Source organism: Corvus brachyrhynchos, unplaced genomic scaffold (genome assembly GCF_000691975.1).
Source record: "Corvus brachyrhynchos isolate BGI_N302 unplaced genomic scaffold, ASM69197v1 scaffold523, whole genome shotgun sequence".
Taxonomy (NCBI): domain Eukaryota; kingdom Metazoa; phylum Chordata; class Aves; order Passeriformes; family Corvidae; genus Corvus; species Corvus brachyrhynchos.
In genome coordinates, this window is record NW_008237265.1 from 2,370,917 (window position 1) to 2,387,645 (window position 16,729).

Genomic DNA, 16,729 nt, shown 5'->3' on the forward strand with positions numbered 1-16,729 from the left:
CCCAAGCAAATCAGAGTCTTTCCACAGCCTTCAATGAATTTTGGACCAACCTACGAGAACCAAGAGAACATTCTTGCCCACAGCAGGTTGCATCAGGTTGACAGCCTTTGGGAACGTGAAGTTGCACAGCTGGAACCCTTGCTGTAGGTGTTCTGAAGACAGTTCATTAAAAATCTGTGGCAATATTCACCAAAACACAGCAGAGACAGAACAGTTGTACAGTTACTGTTAAACTGCAGTATAGGGCAGGACTGGAGAATCTGTGCATGTGGTAACTTCCCACTGCACAGCAGCAAGTTCTGCCTGTACCTTTAACCTTTAGCCAAGGGACAACTGCCTATTGCTAGAAAACCTCACAATTGCTTCTTACCACAGATATTTCTGGGAGATGCTCGCACTCACTTTTAAGAGGAACTCAGATTCATTAAAAAAAAAAAAAAAAAGAAAAAGAAAAAAAAAAGCTAAACACAAAGGAAGAACAACAAAAAAACCAAAAACAACAAAAAACCCCCCACCAAACGGTACAAAAGAACAAACCAATTACTTAAAACTTTCCTGTTTGGTAAAGCTGTAAAATGCTCTGAGCTATAATAATTAGGGGATAGCAAAACTCAAAAAAACAGAGGACTTTCTTAAGCTATGGAAACATGAAACCAAAATCCCAATACAAGTGCAACTAGCAGTTTACTCCTACCAGATAGTGTATCAACTGATTGTTAGGGCACACACTCTGCAAATGCTAGAGACCATGAAAATCCCAATATTATTTTTACAGATTGGAAAAACACAAAGGCCAAAAACAACACCAATAACTCAAATAAAAAACTCAAGCTTATGTTTACATAAAAGTTTGATGAGTATAATATATTCGTCACACTCCCACAATTATTCCCCGAAAATACTATAAATATTATTTTGACAATGTAATTATAGTTTTTATTTTAACAGTGGCAGCAAAGTATTGGCACCAATCCCCCATACAAAAATCCTAACAGACAAAGCAAAGATCACACATGGAAACTGGCAACTCTTAAGGTCAGGGCTGTCCTTTATTCCTATGTCTAAAAAAAGTCTGTTTAAGTTAGCAGCTGGTTTATTTAAGCTGTAATACATACGTAGCTTTAATTATGCTAGCTGCAAGCAAAAGGAAACCCCAAATACAAAAATAAATGGGAGTGCAGATTTTTTAATTCTCTTTTTTTCCAAGCAACTGAGGCATGTTCCTTTCATGCTGCTTTTTGGGAATTAACCCCATGGACTGTAGGTCCACTCTCTCTGTGGGAACTGCTTTCTCCCTCTTCCTCTCCCTCAAAAGAAAAGCTAATGTGAACCTAAATTGAGAATGTCACCTATTAAGAGTTCATGATGACTGTATGACTGTCCTGGGTTGCAGTGTATTCTATTACCATCCCCATCAGCCGTTGAAACCAGGTGGGGCAGTGTTTCCTTGCCTCCTCCCCCCAGACTATCTTTCTGTTAATTGCCCATCATTGTCCTGCCGCCTGACTCAGAGATAACTCCCTCCGGACTATCTTCTGTTAATGAGCCTAATCAACACTTGGCCTCATGACTCATTACCCCATTGTGAGATGCTCCACCCAGAGGGAGGAACCAAGCATCCCATCGTGGATATAATCTGAGGCTGAACACCAGAGACACCGGCTTCCCACTGGATTTCCAGAGGACAGGAGCTACACAGCCACCACTGGACTTCCTGAGGAAGAGCAGACTGTTTTACTACAGGATCACTGCTTCAGAGGACTGCAGCCACCATTCTACCAGACTGCTACCACCACCCTGCCTAACAGGGTGTCAGGTTGTACCTTGACTCTGTCAGTTTGACAGTGTTTTCTTTTACCTTTTTTCCCCTTTTCTTTAATTTCCATTAAATTGTTATTCTGACTTGGTGCCTCCCACTGGTTTGTTTTTCAAACTAGCACAATGACAGGTAAAATGATTCATGTTTTATAGCCACTCACTCATTCCACATAGATCAGCAAGTAACATGACTTGTACAAAAAAATCTGCAGCACAGTAATTTACTATATTTGGTCACAAAACCCCCAAGATCCCCAGCAAAACAGTATGCCTTCTCCTTCACAGATAAATATATGGGGCACTGATGTAGGAAGAGAGGAAAGATTAACTTTTCTTCCTTAATCCTGTTCGTTTAAATTTAGTAGCCATTGTGTATGAGAGTCTCCAGGACACAATTTAGAAATTACCCCTTTTCCAAATCCATATAAACAAGCCTTAGAAGACACTTGTTCAGGCAGTTACAGACCTCTGCTTATATACAATAAAACTTGGCAATGGTTTCCCAAATGCACTGGGTGAGCTCTGCTATGATGTCTGTCTAGCAAAAAGTTACTATGTGTGTTCCATCACATTTCCCAAGCATGCTTTAAAATATTTATTTTTTATATAGAAAACATTAGCAGTAATTTGGAAACGAAACTATTCAGGGCAACATTATTAAAGCCTACAAAAAAGTGAAAGCAAAATGCAATTTTTAAAAGAATAAAACAGAAGAATTAAAAATACTGGACAAGAGATAAAAGGGAAGCACAAAAGATGAGAGTGATTCCTTTGGTCAATATTGGCATTCATTAAAGAACATTTAGGTTCCATAACTGACCACTCTGTTTCTCCTTCCTGTTGATTTAAAAGACCTTGCTGAATGACCAGGCATTTCAAATAATTTCAAGAATAGGTGAAAAGTAGTTAACCTGTAATGCCAGTACATAAGCCTCTAATGCTCAGATTTTCAAACTAAGCCTTAAATGCCCAGATTTTTCTACTCACTGGTTCTGCAAAGGTACCACTCCAATGCATTCCAAAAAGTCCAAGTGTTTACTCCTAGCTCATTTTCCTACTGTCAAAACAGTCTTTTTAAGGGGACTGCTAAAAAAAGAAAAGAAATAAGGAGATAAATAAATATTGACAAGAAACAGTAAACAGTTAAGGACACATGGCTGCTCATTTAAGAAGGAATACAGGAAAACCAACTCAGTGTGCTAAGCAGGTAGCGTCACCTTCCCCTGCTCCTCTGTACCTTCAAAATTAGCCAGCCTTGATTTTCCACTGTAATTCCAAACTGCCAATCTTTGAGTGCAGAAATGGAAAAGGTCAGAGCAAAGAAACATCTCCTGGTTTTTTTCACTGAGCAAGAATGGAACTGAAAGTTTTGTTTCCCCTACACCCTCTTGAAAAAGTAGAAACCACTTCACTGGTATTTAACCATTTTGCAAAAGTCAGGAAGACTTTTGCAAACACAACAATTTAACCCTGTTTTAGTCATGCTATTCTTCAGAAAAACAAAAACATTTGATTACATATCTCCTTCTGTAAACCTTTGAAAATTACTTTAAATTAACGACTTTTTAGAAGGGAGAAGGTACCCAAGGTAGCTGGTGGAAATTTATTTCCTCTTGCCATTTAATTTCAGGGACCTCTCCTAAAAAAATGTCAACATGATTTTCTAGTACTACATGAGCTCCTACAGCTTATATTCAGTGGCTTTTGAAACCCAGCATGTCTTCACCTTCAAAAGCTTACAAAGAAATCAAGTATCCTTCTTTGCTCAGCTGTGTGATGTTCTTCAGACCTCAGGGGAGCTTTTGTCTTCTTACTTAATCAAAGATGAAATGCTTCCATCCCATTTGGCTTTTGCAAGAAACAATCTCTGGAAGCTATAGATAGGCCTAGGTCCCTTACATCTCATTTTCGAAGCATGTGCACACCCCTATTTTTAAAATCTATTTTTAGTGTCTATGAAGGAGTGATATTTTTACTTATACAGCATTCTGAATTCAAAGGGTACTAATTGCTCTCTCTTCTGCAGAGTGTGTCTCTTCCACACTGATGAATTAAAACACACCTCGCAAGGCACTTTCTTCCCAGACCATGAGCAACCGATAAAGCACCAATGGGTCAAAAGCAACTGGCTTTTCATTAGCTAAAAGAAAAATATGCATGAGAACTGATCAAGTCCAAAACAGCTGGAGTAGTTCAACAACATCAACTGAGGCTGAAACCATGGTACGATAAATGATCCTGGTGGACAGAAGAGAGAGAAAATAAAAGTGGCAGAAAAGGAGAGAGAAAAAAAGGAGGATAAAGGAAAATAGGAAGAGAGAGGAGAAAAAGGAGGAGAAAAATAGGACAGAGAAAAAAGGAGGACAGAGGAAAGAAAGAAGAGAGGAAAGAAAGAAGACAGAATAAAAAGGGGACAGAGGAAGAAAGGGAGAGAAAAAAGAAGAGACAAAAATGAAGAGAAAAAGGGAGAGAGGGAAAAGGAAGACAGAAAAATGGAAAGAGGGAAGAGGAGAGGGAAACAGAGAAAAAAGGGGCAGGGGGGACGAAAAGAAGCTCAAAGCAAGGAACATTTTTTATGGCTGCCTTGTAAGAACATGGCATTTGTAGTACTTGAAAAATGTTTAAAATAAGACATCACACATTTTCCCACACATCCTCCCTCATGAAAGGAAGCATGAACAGGTGTTAGACATATGATATTCATGCTGCTGAACATCCTACCAGAAAATGCTCAAGTTACTATAATAAGCGCAGTATTAAAAATTTACATAGAGTCATCTTTCATCACTGATTTTAAAGGAATGCTTTAAGTTCTGTTCTGAAGAGAGTATCTGTAGCTGTTTAACTACACCTGGACATTTTGCAGAAAATTGGAAGCAAGGTCAAATTCCTGTTCAAGGATTCAAGGTTATCATCCACTACAATTTATCCAAAGTTTCTGGACTTTGTAGAATTATGAGCAGAGAACACCCCAAACCTTGCTTTAACAGGCAGCACACCTGGACATGGATTTTGGCTGAGATCCCCAGCAGTGCCTGTGACATGAACAGAGGCTCTTAACATTTTGTACCAAAAAATTCTGTAGCAGCTGAGGGAGCTGGGAGGGAGGGCTCAGCCTGGAGAAAAGGAGGCTCAGGGGAGACCTTCCGGCTCTCCACAACTCCCTGACAGGAGGGTGCAGCCAGGGGGGACATAGGGCTCTGCTCACGGGGAACAAGGGACAGGACAAGAGGAAATGGCCTCAAGCTGTGCCACGGGAGGGTCAGGTTGGGCATCAGAAGGAACTTCTTCATGGAAAATGTGGTCAGACAATGCCAGGGATGGCCCAGGGAGGTGGTGAAGTTCCTGTCCCTGGAGGTGTCCAAGGAAGGACTGGATGTGGCACTCAGTGCTCTGGTCTGGGTGACAAGGTGGGGATCAGTCACAGGCTGGACTTGATGGTCTTGGAGGTCTTTTCCAACCTCAGTGACTCTGTGATCCTATGAACCCCCAACAGCAGTCATCCAGCTGTTGGCTTCTTCATGCAACTCCTCAGAGCAGGTTCCCTTTTCCAAGCAGTACAAAATACATATTGCTCAAGACAGGTTAGCTGTAAGAAAGATTAGTTTTAGGAATGTCTTAGATTACCACAGATGTACTATGTAAGCAATTATGGGAAATGAAACTAGGCCATGGAATTCAACTCAAAGTAATAGGGGAAGTAAGCAGGGAGGAAATGTGGGGACAAACAGCTAACTTTAGAAATACCATAAAAGAAAGGACTAAAAATGTTAGTGTTTTTTTAATGCAAGTATTAAAAAGAAAGGAGACTATTATTACAGGGACAGCTGGCTTGTAGGTGGGATTGGACAATCTCTGAATGCCATATGTATGAATTAACTATTTTTCAACCTACCTGAAGTTTCAAAGAGCTATTTCAGGACAAACATTCTAACTCTCCTTCAAGGATTCTGGTCCATTGTCTGGATGCCATATCACATATTCAAAACAACAGCTTTTTCCACAGCTGGCTGGGATAAGTATTACAAGCATACAGGAATTTATCTCATTTTTAAAGCATTAACAAAAAGAAGTGATATATGGTGAAAACATGCAGTAGAGTTGTTTCAGCAAATATACTGAACTGAACCCAATTAACCATGTATAAAACCCCTGGACAACTATTTTGAAGTATTACTCCTAGCAGAGAGGATACAAAGGAGGCTGAATTTATTTAAATAAATATTAGCAACAGTTTTCAGTCATACCACTTTGCACAATACCTCCTTTTTTGTTGCTTTGATCATGCCCTCTCCCTTAACCATCACACTGGTCACAGCAGTGGCCAAAAAATATATACTTTTATTTCATTTCTGGTTTTATCCATTTGAAATTGTACTACACTGAACTTTCTTACAAAAATTACCACAGCACTTACTTACTAGCCTTAACAGCTACCAATGGATAAGAGTGCAAACATACCACAGCCAGGTTAAATGAATTTTTCAGTCTGCAGAAAGAATTTTCAATCTCGTCTTTGTAAATATGATAATGTTGGAACTTCAAGTTTATTCAGCCTACAATGATTTGCTTTGGGAATTTTTCACAGGAACATGATCTGAAACATTTAGTGCTGTTCAGTCTGCAGTACAGCATTACCTCCTCTTCCTTGTGCTTTGTTGCTATGGAAGCAACATGAAGGTACTTTAAAAACCTTAAGAATATACACAGGCACCAAGAGGGATCATCCAATCCAAGCAGCCGTTTGAGGGAGGAAATGATACATACTCAAATGAACAACTTGAAATACTCCACTTAACACCTAATTATCTGCAAGAACAAAATACACATGCTACTCTAGCCCTGTGACCTGATTTCCTGTATGAAACATGAGGAGAATCATGAAACAGTTACAGTTAATAAACACAGTACCATTTACTAATTTCATGGGTCTCTTTTTGTTTCAACAGTGCTATCCAAGTCCAATTTAGCAATTTGCTTTGGTACAACCAATAATCCAGTAAAATTTAACTGTTAACTTCTGAGGTAAACCTTGCAGAAGGAACTGGTGCTCCAGGCACTACATTAATTTCCACTTAGAACAAAGTTCATCAGATCACTCAGCAAGGAATTAGCAACACTTGCTTGTCTACAATTTTTTTGTTGTTGTACTAACACAGGTGGAACACATAAGCCATGCTCATTGCAGAGGTTCCCCAAGGAGATCAACGCTACTTACAGCATCAAATGAACCACCTATCCTGGGCCAATACAGCAAATCTTGGTTGTAACTCAGATGTATTTACTAAATGGCTTTGTAGAGTAACAGTCACAAAACAACTTTTACCGAAATCCTGAAAACTGTCTTGTCAATGCCACCCTTACGTTCAATGTTGATAAACAGAGATTTTACACCATCCGCTGGCTAGGGAAAATTGCCTGAAGCAGATTAATCAAATTACTGGGTTTTACCCCCTTTGCTTTTTGCTCAATAGCATTCCCTCTTCTTCTTCAAACCCATGAGCAGAGAACAGCACACACATGTGACAGCCCAGCAAGGATGGGCCAGCAGCCATGAAGCCAAAGCAGAGACCACAGGCCATGCCTGTATCCAACAACAGGCACATCCTGCTCCCTCTGCTGCAGGCATGGGGCAGCACCTCTGGCAGGTGGCACTCTTAAACCACAATTCCTGATGCTTTGAGTGGGCTGAAGGTGGCAATCCCATTTTCCCAGTACAGCTTTTTGAGCCCACTGCTGTCCAAGGCCCCAGCAGGGACAGTGACAGGCTGGAGAGAAGCAACATTTTGGCTCCCATCACTTTTCCTTTTATCTTGCTGGTCTGCAAAGCAGTTCACAACTGTGGTGCAGGACACTCTTGCCCTCCATGACCTTTCCCAGTCCTTCCTGTAACCTGGCTTGAAAGTCACCCCTGTGTGCCATCACTTCCTCCTCTTTACGGCCACTGACCAGGCCCTCTTTCTGCCACCCACAAAGTTTATAGTTTGGCTCCTCCCACACTGAAGGGCTGTGCTGGCATCACCAACCCTTCCCTGGCAGCAGGATTCCAGCAACAGGTCCAGGAGTCAAACTGGCTTAAGCACAATACCCTCACGTGCCTGCAGAGCTTCATTTTGAGCCAAATGTAGCAGCAAAAGGAAACCAGTCTTCTGAACTTCATTGCTCCCTCACAGCTTCATAAAGGTGTTTGAGGGTAAGTTACTGTATGACAGTCATTCCACCTGCTTCCACAAAATGACAGAAAAGCAGCTGCAGAAACCCAGTAAAAAACCTCATCTGAGGAACAGGAGTGAAAAGAAATAAAAGAAGCACAAGAAAACAAACATTCTTTACTGTCTGCAGCCACAGACAGTCACAACTGGAAGTCCACTGTGTAAAACCCCACACGTACACACTGGAAAACACAGATTGTGAGGAGAATTATTGAAAATGCCTTAATATCCAGTGAAATGAGTAACGATAACTACCACTAGGGAGGACAGGTAACAGTCACATTTTCTCTTCACTGTATCAAAAGAAAAACTCATCTGTTAAGGAAACATGAACACTACTCAAATCAGTACTTAATTCTTGGCAGATACCATCCTGGCTGGCCAGCAACCCTGGTACACAAATGAAAACTAAAAATAATTTTTAAAAAGTCACAGCCAAAATTTTCTTCCTGGAATCAGATAAATTATTTTAAGTATCATCAAAATAAAAAAGAGGTTCATTTTATTATGTTTGCAGATCAAATAAAAAGAGTAAACAGCAGAATGTATTTTGAATGGAGGTACTATAGGAACTTTTCCTTTCATAAAACCAAATATCCTGCTTCATATTAAAGAGTTTCCACATATCTTTCCTTTAGCAATCGACAAGGAAGAGTTCAGTGAAAATACAGCTGAACTAGACTTGAGGCTGAGACCTTTTCCTAGCAGTCTAAGAGAGGGCCAATTCTTAACTGCAATTCAAGAAAGAATTAAGTTTATTTATAAAACAAATGCATCAGTAAAGTGACATCATACTGCCCCCGTGTAAAAAAATACAGTGCAGGCTATACATTTAACAAAATCCCCAACCTTACCAGTCAGCAACAATTCTTCTTTGATTTGTATTCCATGAAGCAACTTTATCAAATGGACAGATGTAGAGATGAGACCCAAGTGCCTATTATTAAATTGGGAAAAAAACACAATAATTCACTTGATAAGAAATACACTCAAAAAAATTTAAAAGGCTTTTCGAAGTTAACAGGAAATCTTTAGCATCTTCAGGACCTCTGAAACAAAAATCAGTTTCTCCTATGTTACTGCCTGCCTATCAGTAGCCACATTATGACCATCAGAAGCAAATCAAAGGGGTTTATTGCATCATCCTGCATTTTACCAATTTTGGGCACAGAACCTTCAGAGCTAAGTACCCCTTCCTCCCTTTTTGCTATTCTTCCTATCAAACATTAAATATTAGCAAGCTATTCCTGTAATTTAAACAGCTGTATTTGTGTAAAAACTTTGCTTTGTCTGGAGGTCAAGCATCCAGAACAAGAGTCATATATTTTACTTCATAATAAACTTGGAGTAGTTTCAATGCCAACAAAGCAATTAGTGACAGTCACCAAAAAAACAATAGAGCCAGCTCAAAGGGAAACATACACAGCTCTCAGAGAGAAGCAGAGAAGGCCAAGTAATCATTTATCCTTTCTCCAGTGAAGAGGAATCGAATCATAGGTAGACTCTCAGAATGATTTGCACTGCAATTTCTGTGGCATTAACAGAATTCTGCCCCAGCACAGAAACTAAGACTTGGTCCCATGTCAAAATTACATTTAGTTTAATAAATCAAATTTGACAAATCCCAAGAAGACAATTTTTAAGACTGTAGTCCCCAATAATTCTTTGCTGTAACCACCTCGTGACAAGTCTTTGGGGGGTTTTTTTGTTGGTTGGTTGGTTAGTTGGTTTGGGGTTCTCGTGGGGCATCTGGGCAAGGAGAGTGTTTGTTGCTATTTTGTTGGGTTTTTTAAAAACATCAACCAGACTATCTGGTCATCACTAACTACAGCTAGATTGCATCACAAGTATCCCTTCAATGTTGCAACAGACACAACCAAACAACAGAGAGGCTAAATAACTTAAGGAGCCAGATTGATTTAATATCCTTTAAGCTCAACTTGCCTGTATATATGTATCAGGATTAACACGCACAGTTCTACATGCTGTGTGCTGCCAGGAAAGCCAGACAGATCTAAATAAACCTTAAAAGACATGCTAATCCTGTAACTGATTACTAAGACTATTTACTTATTCATAATGTTATAAAAAAATTAGAGAAAGAGGAAAAAAAAGGATAGTTATACAGTCAGGCTTCCAATAGGCTTATTTCATTTGTGTAATCAACTCATATTATGGACCCAAACACTTTGTTCTATTACTGAGCAGAGTCCCAAACTGACCTACAAATAGGTCAGCTGTTTTTGTTTCTTGCATATTTGAATTGAAGTGATTGCATCAAGCAGGAAATGCCAGTTAATAAATCTACTAACACAGCAGTGTAAAATAAGAATCTCTTTTTTAAAACCACACAAACATCAGAAGGTGGTATTTTGGTATGGGCTAAAAGGGATCATAACTGTACCTCATGACATGTTGATTCTTGGCACACTCAACACAGGCATTCCTCAGACATCTGAAGCACTCTGCTATGAGCAGCAGGCAGGTGTCGAGATCTGCTAGTCCACAGGAACCCTTACAGGCCTGCTCAATGGTACTTGAGGTGCTTGTCAGGATTTCCAGGACATCCCGAAATACACTTTCTTTTGCTGTTTCTCTGAAACATATAAATTTGTGGTGAAGAAAAAATAAAAAGGCACTGCTACCAAAAAGCCTATGACATTGACAATTCTTATTGTAAACCCAAAGATGTTTCTGCAGCAATCTTTAACTATTCAAAGTATTTAACTACTCATAGTCTTCCGGGTAGGAAGAACAAAATACATCACACAATCCTCACAGCCTTTGCAGGAAAGGGGCTGTAGGAGAGTTATGTTGCCTTAATATTCCTCATGACTTTTCAACAGCTCTCCAGAATTTTAATGAAAAGGAAGAAAACAATTTTCCCTAATGCATCTAGCTGGCAGGTTTATACATGACACTGCATACTGCTTTAAGAGGAATAGTTTTAGTTAATTAACACGGTTTAGATGTCCAGCATTAGATGTTTCAGAAGACTCAGAAGCTCCAGCCTGCTGCAGATTTCCTCAGAGGGACAAAGGTCATGGAGAAAGCTGGTGGCTGCACAAGCACCACTCTGAAGTGTGTGAATCAAAGTCAAGGGAAAAAGCCAACTCTGTCCCACCTCAGCAGACAACTACCCAACAGAGAAGGTACCAGGCCACTTGCTGGAGCACCCAGACCAAGGAAAACAGCACCACCAAACGTAAGCATCTGCAGAAATCCGTATGACTGAATGACAGCTGGTGCTGCTGCTCCATGAAGATTCACCAGCCTCCCCAGGACTGACACACACATCTACAGATGATTTGTCTCACAGAGATAAACAACATTTCCAAACTACAGCTATTGGTCTACAATCTGCCCTGATTTTATGTCCACAAAAGAGATGAGGGCAACACATGACAAATGTTGCTAACTCAGTTCTGATACCACATGCTGGTGGAGAGAAGCCACACCAGAGAGTGTTTATGGCATTGCTACAGAGAAGTTCAATAAATTTGCTCATCCAGTACTTCTGACCAGGGTCAGGAAAAGGAAATCCACATGCAGCCTCCTTGAACCTTAAAAAGACTTGTCATGTACTCAAGATCAAACAGAAAAAGTGAGATGAGAGGAAATGTAAAGTAGCATTAAATAAAATTTTCACACAGAAAACTCCTCCTAAAGGAAAATTAAAAAATCTCTTGATCAACCACTACTGGGTGATAGCATTACCTGCATTCTGCTGCTCACTCAAATGCCCACACATTTGCACAACTAGAAATTCTCTTTCGTAAGTGATCATGTCCATAAATCAAACCACAGAATCACTGAGGTTGGAAAAGACCCTTAAGATCATCAAGCCCAACATTAACCAAATGCTGCCAATCTAGCCTGTCCCTAAGCACACCCTTAGATCTGTCTGGAGACATTATTTCCCACTTCTGCTCCTGCCATGTTTTCTTTCCTACACTAAACAAAACTCTCGTAGTCTTTACTCACAGTTTACATTTTCTAAGTCCCTTATCAGATTTGTTGCTCCAATAGTGACACTTTTATGCTAGGCTACATCTTACTGACAGTACAGAGCCTCCAATATCGACATCTATTAGGGCGTGGAGGAGACTTACAAAGAAGGGAGAGTGCTGTAAGAGCTACAACAATGTACACTAACATCACTAAATTGCTGCAACATCAGGTTTCAGATCTCTAGGAAGTATTTTATTCTGCAACCTCACAGTTGATCAAAACCAGTATATTTACACATTCTCCATCTACACTGAAACATGAAAAAACCCACCACTTCATCACTGAAAGCTATGGGGAAGAAGCTACATTTTACAGTGGTGCAATACTGAAGGGAAAATACCAAAGAGGCACAAAAAACAAAGACCAAAAGCAGAGCTGGCCCTCAGTTATAAAATAAAGAAAACAGTGGAGCTTGCATAACCAGAAAGAAAGTTTGGAATTTGGTTTTGGTTTCAAGACCGAAGAAAATATATTCATGGAACTTGAACCTTCAACTTATAAGAAGCAGTGCAGCTCCTGCCACTTCATGATGCGCCAAAAGAACACTCAGTGGCTGACGTACCACAGTCCCCATGGGAAATGCACCAGAGACAAGTTTTTCTAAATGTCAGAAGAGCTACAGTCTGGTAAGGTACCCCCAGCCAGGGAGTGCTTTCTACATTGAGCAGAACCATTAGCTGTTCTGAGTTCTTAAACGCTGATGTTACTCTAAAATACAACCACTGAGCCCACTGTAGTTTCCTTCATATCAGCCTATGCCTTTTGTCAGATTACCCCATGAAACCAGTCATTTCCTGACCCAACTGCAAAATACAGAACCCAATGGTCAGGGCAAGACATACTACTGCTCAACATCCCCTTATTTAAATTGGTAAAAGAGAAACTAAAGAAGCCAGAACTTTTGTGCACATTTTTGTGACTCCATAGGTAAAAGGACACCTTACAGTTATTCTTGTGCTGGAAAAGCTTCACTCTCCTGGCAGAGCTATGCAGCAGAACAGAACTTTTAGTCAGACACTGGATCAGAAGCATGCTGAGCTGCTGTGACAATTTTTCTTTTAAAATTAGATTGAAAGTAAGAAAAAAATAAGAGTGCAGACATTTCCAGTAAAATACAAAGATGAAAACCTTGTGTTCTAATGGAGCAAGTCTGGGGTACACAAGGAAATGTTTGTCCTCACTGTAAATGTGGAAGGAGATGTGGATTTTTTCACATCACTCAGGAGAGACCAAAACCAAATCTATCTCTTGAACACTATGAAAGAAAATCCAGAATGCTCAAGCCAGATCATTCCAGGCAGAAATCGAATCTCAAAGCCTAAGTGAGCAAGCAGAAGATATTCCAAATGAACAAAGACTGGCTTAAACATTGTTTGATAAAGCAGGATTCTGTTCCAAGAAAACTTACATGTGACTCTTGTACCTAAGCATTCCAATAGCACTGCAATTTGAGTGTGTACTGTAATGGAATTTTATTGAAAACTGTCTTTATGAATAAAATATCCTCAAATTAGCAAGAATGGCAGAAAATATTTAGCTGATGTTAAGAAACCAGTCAAGACTGACTTCAGATAACTGTTCCACAGCAATGCTTACAAACAGTTTTTAAAAAATAATCTTTTTCCAGCAGTACAACAAAGATTCACATAAAGACAAAAGCAGCAGCTACAAATATTTAAAATGTATTTTTGAAATGGAAAACATTTTCCTTCCATAAAATTTTTAATTTACAAAACTACGTAAGAGCCTGCTAAGTCGATTTTAGATTAAAAGAATACCTTGCATTGTAACAGGCCTTGAAATCCATCCAGAACTGCTTTGTGGATATTCCACAAACTCCTGTTTCCTGTGTCTAGTTGCCTAACACAGCAGCTCCACAATTTGTTATTGTTACCTGTCCTTCATTTCCACATCAAGTTCTGCAGGAACACAAAAGGAAGCAGAGGCAAAGGGTACAGCAGCCCAGCTCTTGGACAAGAAGGACATGCACAATTTCTTACTAAGTCAAAACAGTCAGAATTCCTGTACCCATGCCAAAAGGAGACATGCACAATTTCTTACTAAGTCAAAACAAACAGTCAGAATTCCTGTACCCATGCCAAAAGGAAGATTACTGTCACTCCTTGTAAGACCGGTTTAATTGTTAAAAACAGAAACTCTACAAGATACCACTGTAATGAACACAAAGTTAAAAACAGTAATGAACTCCTGTTCAAAAGACCAGGGCTCCAAAAAATCATGAAATTGCTCAGCAACTATGCAAACAATCCACAAATTTACAATTCTGTATTTCCACTCTAAGTCTTAGGTACTTGCACAACTCCAGTCCTGTAAGTAGAGTTCCTAAAAAAGCCTTTAAAGTACTTATCCTCACAACATTCCCAGGAACAGAATAAAACAATTTTCTTCTTTTTGTAGCTTAGAAAAGGAAGCATAAAGACATCAACTAAAAGCACTGGAAGTCTCAAATTATATCACACATGCAAGTCTCCCAAATTCCACATCACGGTCTCATAGTAGGGGCATTGTTGCCTCACTTTATTTCTTTCTGAGTTACAGAACACCAGAACTCACATTTTTAATGTATTTTGTTTCCACAAACACTGAACAGTCCTGTAATAACAAAAGAATTGTCACTAAATATCACAACTTCAAACTCAAAACATCCATTGGGTTGTGTTTTTGTGATTCAACAGCACCAACGACAGGATTTGCCAGAGCTAGCAAATTTTTTTGCCAGAGCTGCTCCTAGACCCATTTTGCCACATCCTATGGGATGTAAGGTAATGCTACAGCTTTGTGCTTCTGGAAGGACAACTACAGTGTCTCTCTTTCAGCCCACCTGTACCCACAAAACTTGGCTGTTTTGGGGAGTATCTACTCCTCTTTCAAACACAGTGGCAGAAGTTTCAGGTAGCAAGGCAGAGAAAGCAACAGCCTGTAAGCCCAGAATTTGTACAGGCGCTCCCTTCTTTCCAGGGAACCGAGATGAACACCAGAAGGTCTCCTGGGTCTCCTGCACCCACAGAGATCACAAAAAAATATTTGTAGGTACATCTTCCCTCCTCGCCCCCAACTTTTAAATGTGGATTTAAAAACAAAACCGCACTGTGAATTTACACAATCAAAACAAAACACCAGCAGAATTTTACACCAAGCTTAAGTCTGATTTCTTCATTCTTAGGTCAAGACCTTCAAACAACTACTGTTAGGAGTAAGCACAAGCTTCCCACCAAGCTGTGCCTTCTCCCTCCTTCCAGGAAGGGCAAAACCCATTCCTCTAACCCCAGTCTCCCAGCTGAACCTCTGCAAGCCCAGCCTCTGCCAAAGCCAACAGTGCTGTGTGGTATTGCAGAGGTCTCCCTGATCTTACAGGCACTGCAATGCTCCATACCAGCCCCCTGTTTCTCCAGTAGCCCCATTCTGTCTTTACTTATCTTAAACCTGTGGTGCATCCAACCTTTCCTCCCAGTGAAGCCAGCGCAGCCCATCCTGCCACACAGTACATGCCCTCTGTCCCCAAGGCCCACAGCCACCACCCTCATCGCAAAGCTTTGGCCTCACATGGGAATGAGACTGCTGCCCAGCAGGGCCTCGCACAGGCACATCTTACCCACTTCTGCACGCCCTGCAGGGCTTCCATGGCTTTTTCTCCCTGAGCAGCTACTCCCACAGCTACATCCCACCTAATATGTCTGCCCAGAAAGGCACCACAAGCCCCAGAAATGGCCCATGGGAAGCCCATGAGGTTCAAGACCAAGTGCTCGTGAGGCCACCTGGGTTGGGACAGCCCCTGGGATCAATCCAGGCTGGGGGTGAGCAGATGGAGCAGCCCTGGGAGAAGGACTTGGGGGTGCTGGTGGTGAGAGCTGGACATGCCCTGGCTGTGTGTGCTGGGACCCAGAACCCCCCCGTGCTGGGCTGAGCCCCCAGCGTGGGCAGCAGGGGAGGGGGGTTCTGCCCCTCTGCCCTGCTCTGCTGAGAGCCCACCTGCAGAGCTGCCTCCAGCCCGGGGAGCCCAGCACAGGAAGGACTAGAGCTGTTGGAGAGATTTCAGAGGAGGCACCAAGTTGATCAGATGGATGGAGCAGCTCTGCTACGGGGAAACGCTGAGACACTTGGGATTGCTCAGCCTAGAGAATAAGGCTGACCTAACTACTGCCTTCCAGTACCTGAAGGGAGCCTACAAGGAAGATGGAGATTATCTACACAGGCCTGAAGTGACAAAACAAGGGGGAACGGCTTCAACCTGATAGAGTAGGTTTAGATTGGATGTTAGGAAAAAATTTTTCCCTGTGAGGGTGGGGAGGCCGTGGCACAGGTTGCCCAGAGAAGCTGTGGCTGCCCCATCCCTGGAAGTGTCCAAGGCCAGGCTGGACGGGGCTTGGGGCAGCCTGGTCTAGTGGAAGGTACTCTTGCCCACAGCAAGGGTGGGATGGGATGAGCTTTAATGTCCTGCAACCCAAGCCATTCTGTATCTATAGGCTATTTAATGCCACCCACGACTAAGAGACGAACATCTTTCCTCCGTGCTACAAGCACAGGGACTGAGCACATTGCAGCTCCTCATGGACCCCCTGGGGCGGGGCAGGACAGGAGAACGGACAGATCCCCCCTCACACACGCATAGCCCCAGGAGAAGGCTCGGGGTGCAGAAGTTCCCCAGCAAAGACTTCATCCACGCCCCT

General features: G+C 41.3%; 1 protein-coding gene across 3 annotated transcripts in view; it reads right to left on the bottom strand.

The window, feature by feature from the left end:
- ATXN10 (ataxin 10) overlaps positions 1-14,006 on the bottom strand; it is a 98,057-nt gene extending 84,051 nt beyond the window's left edge. Inside the window, exons 1-3 of one of the 3 annotated variants that reach the window (XM_017730554.1) lie at positions 13,820-14,006; positions 10,435-10,626; positions 8,885-8,967 (exon numbers count right to left, since the gene is read on the bottom strand). In XM_017730554.1, coding sequence (XP_017586043.1) covers positions 8,885-8,967; positions 10,435-10,626; positions 13,820-13,848 — 304 coding nt within the window. In that variant the 5' untranslated portion in view covers positions 13,849-14,006. The remainder of the gene's footprint in view (positions 1-8,884; positions 8,968-10,434; positions 10,627-13,819) is intronic. The other 2 variants (XM_017730553.1, XM_017730555.1) reach the window with 2 other exon arrangements.
- Between the last annotated feature and the right edge of the window lie 2,723 nt (positions 14,007-16,729).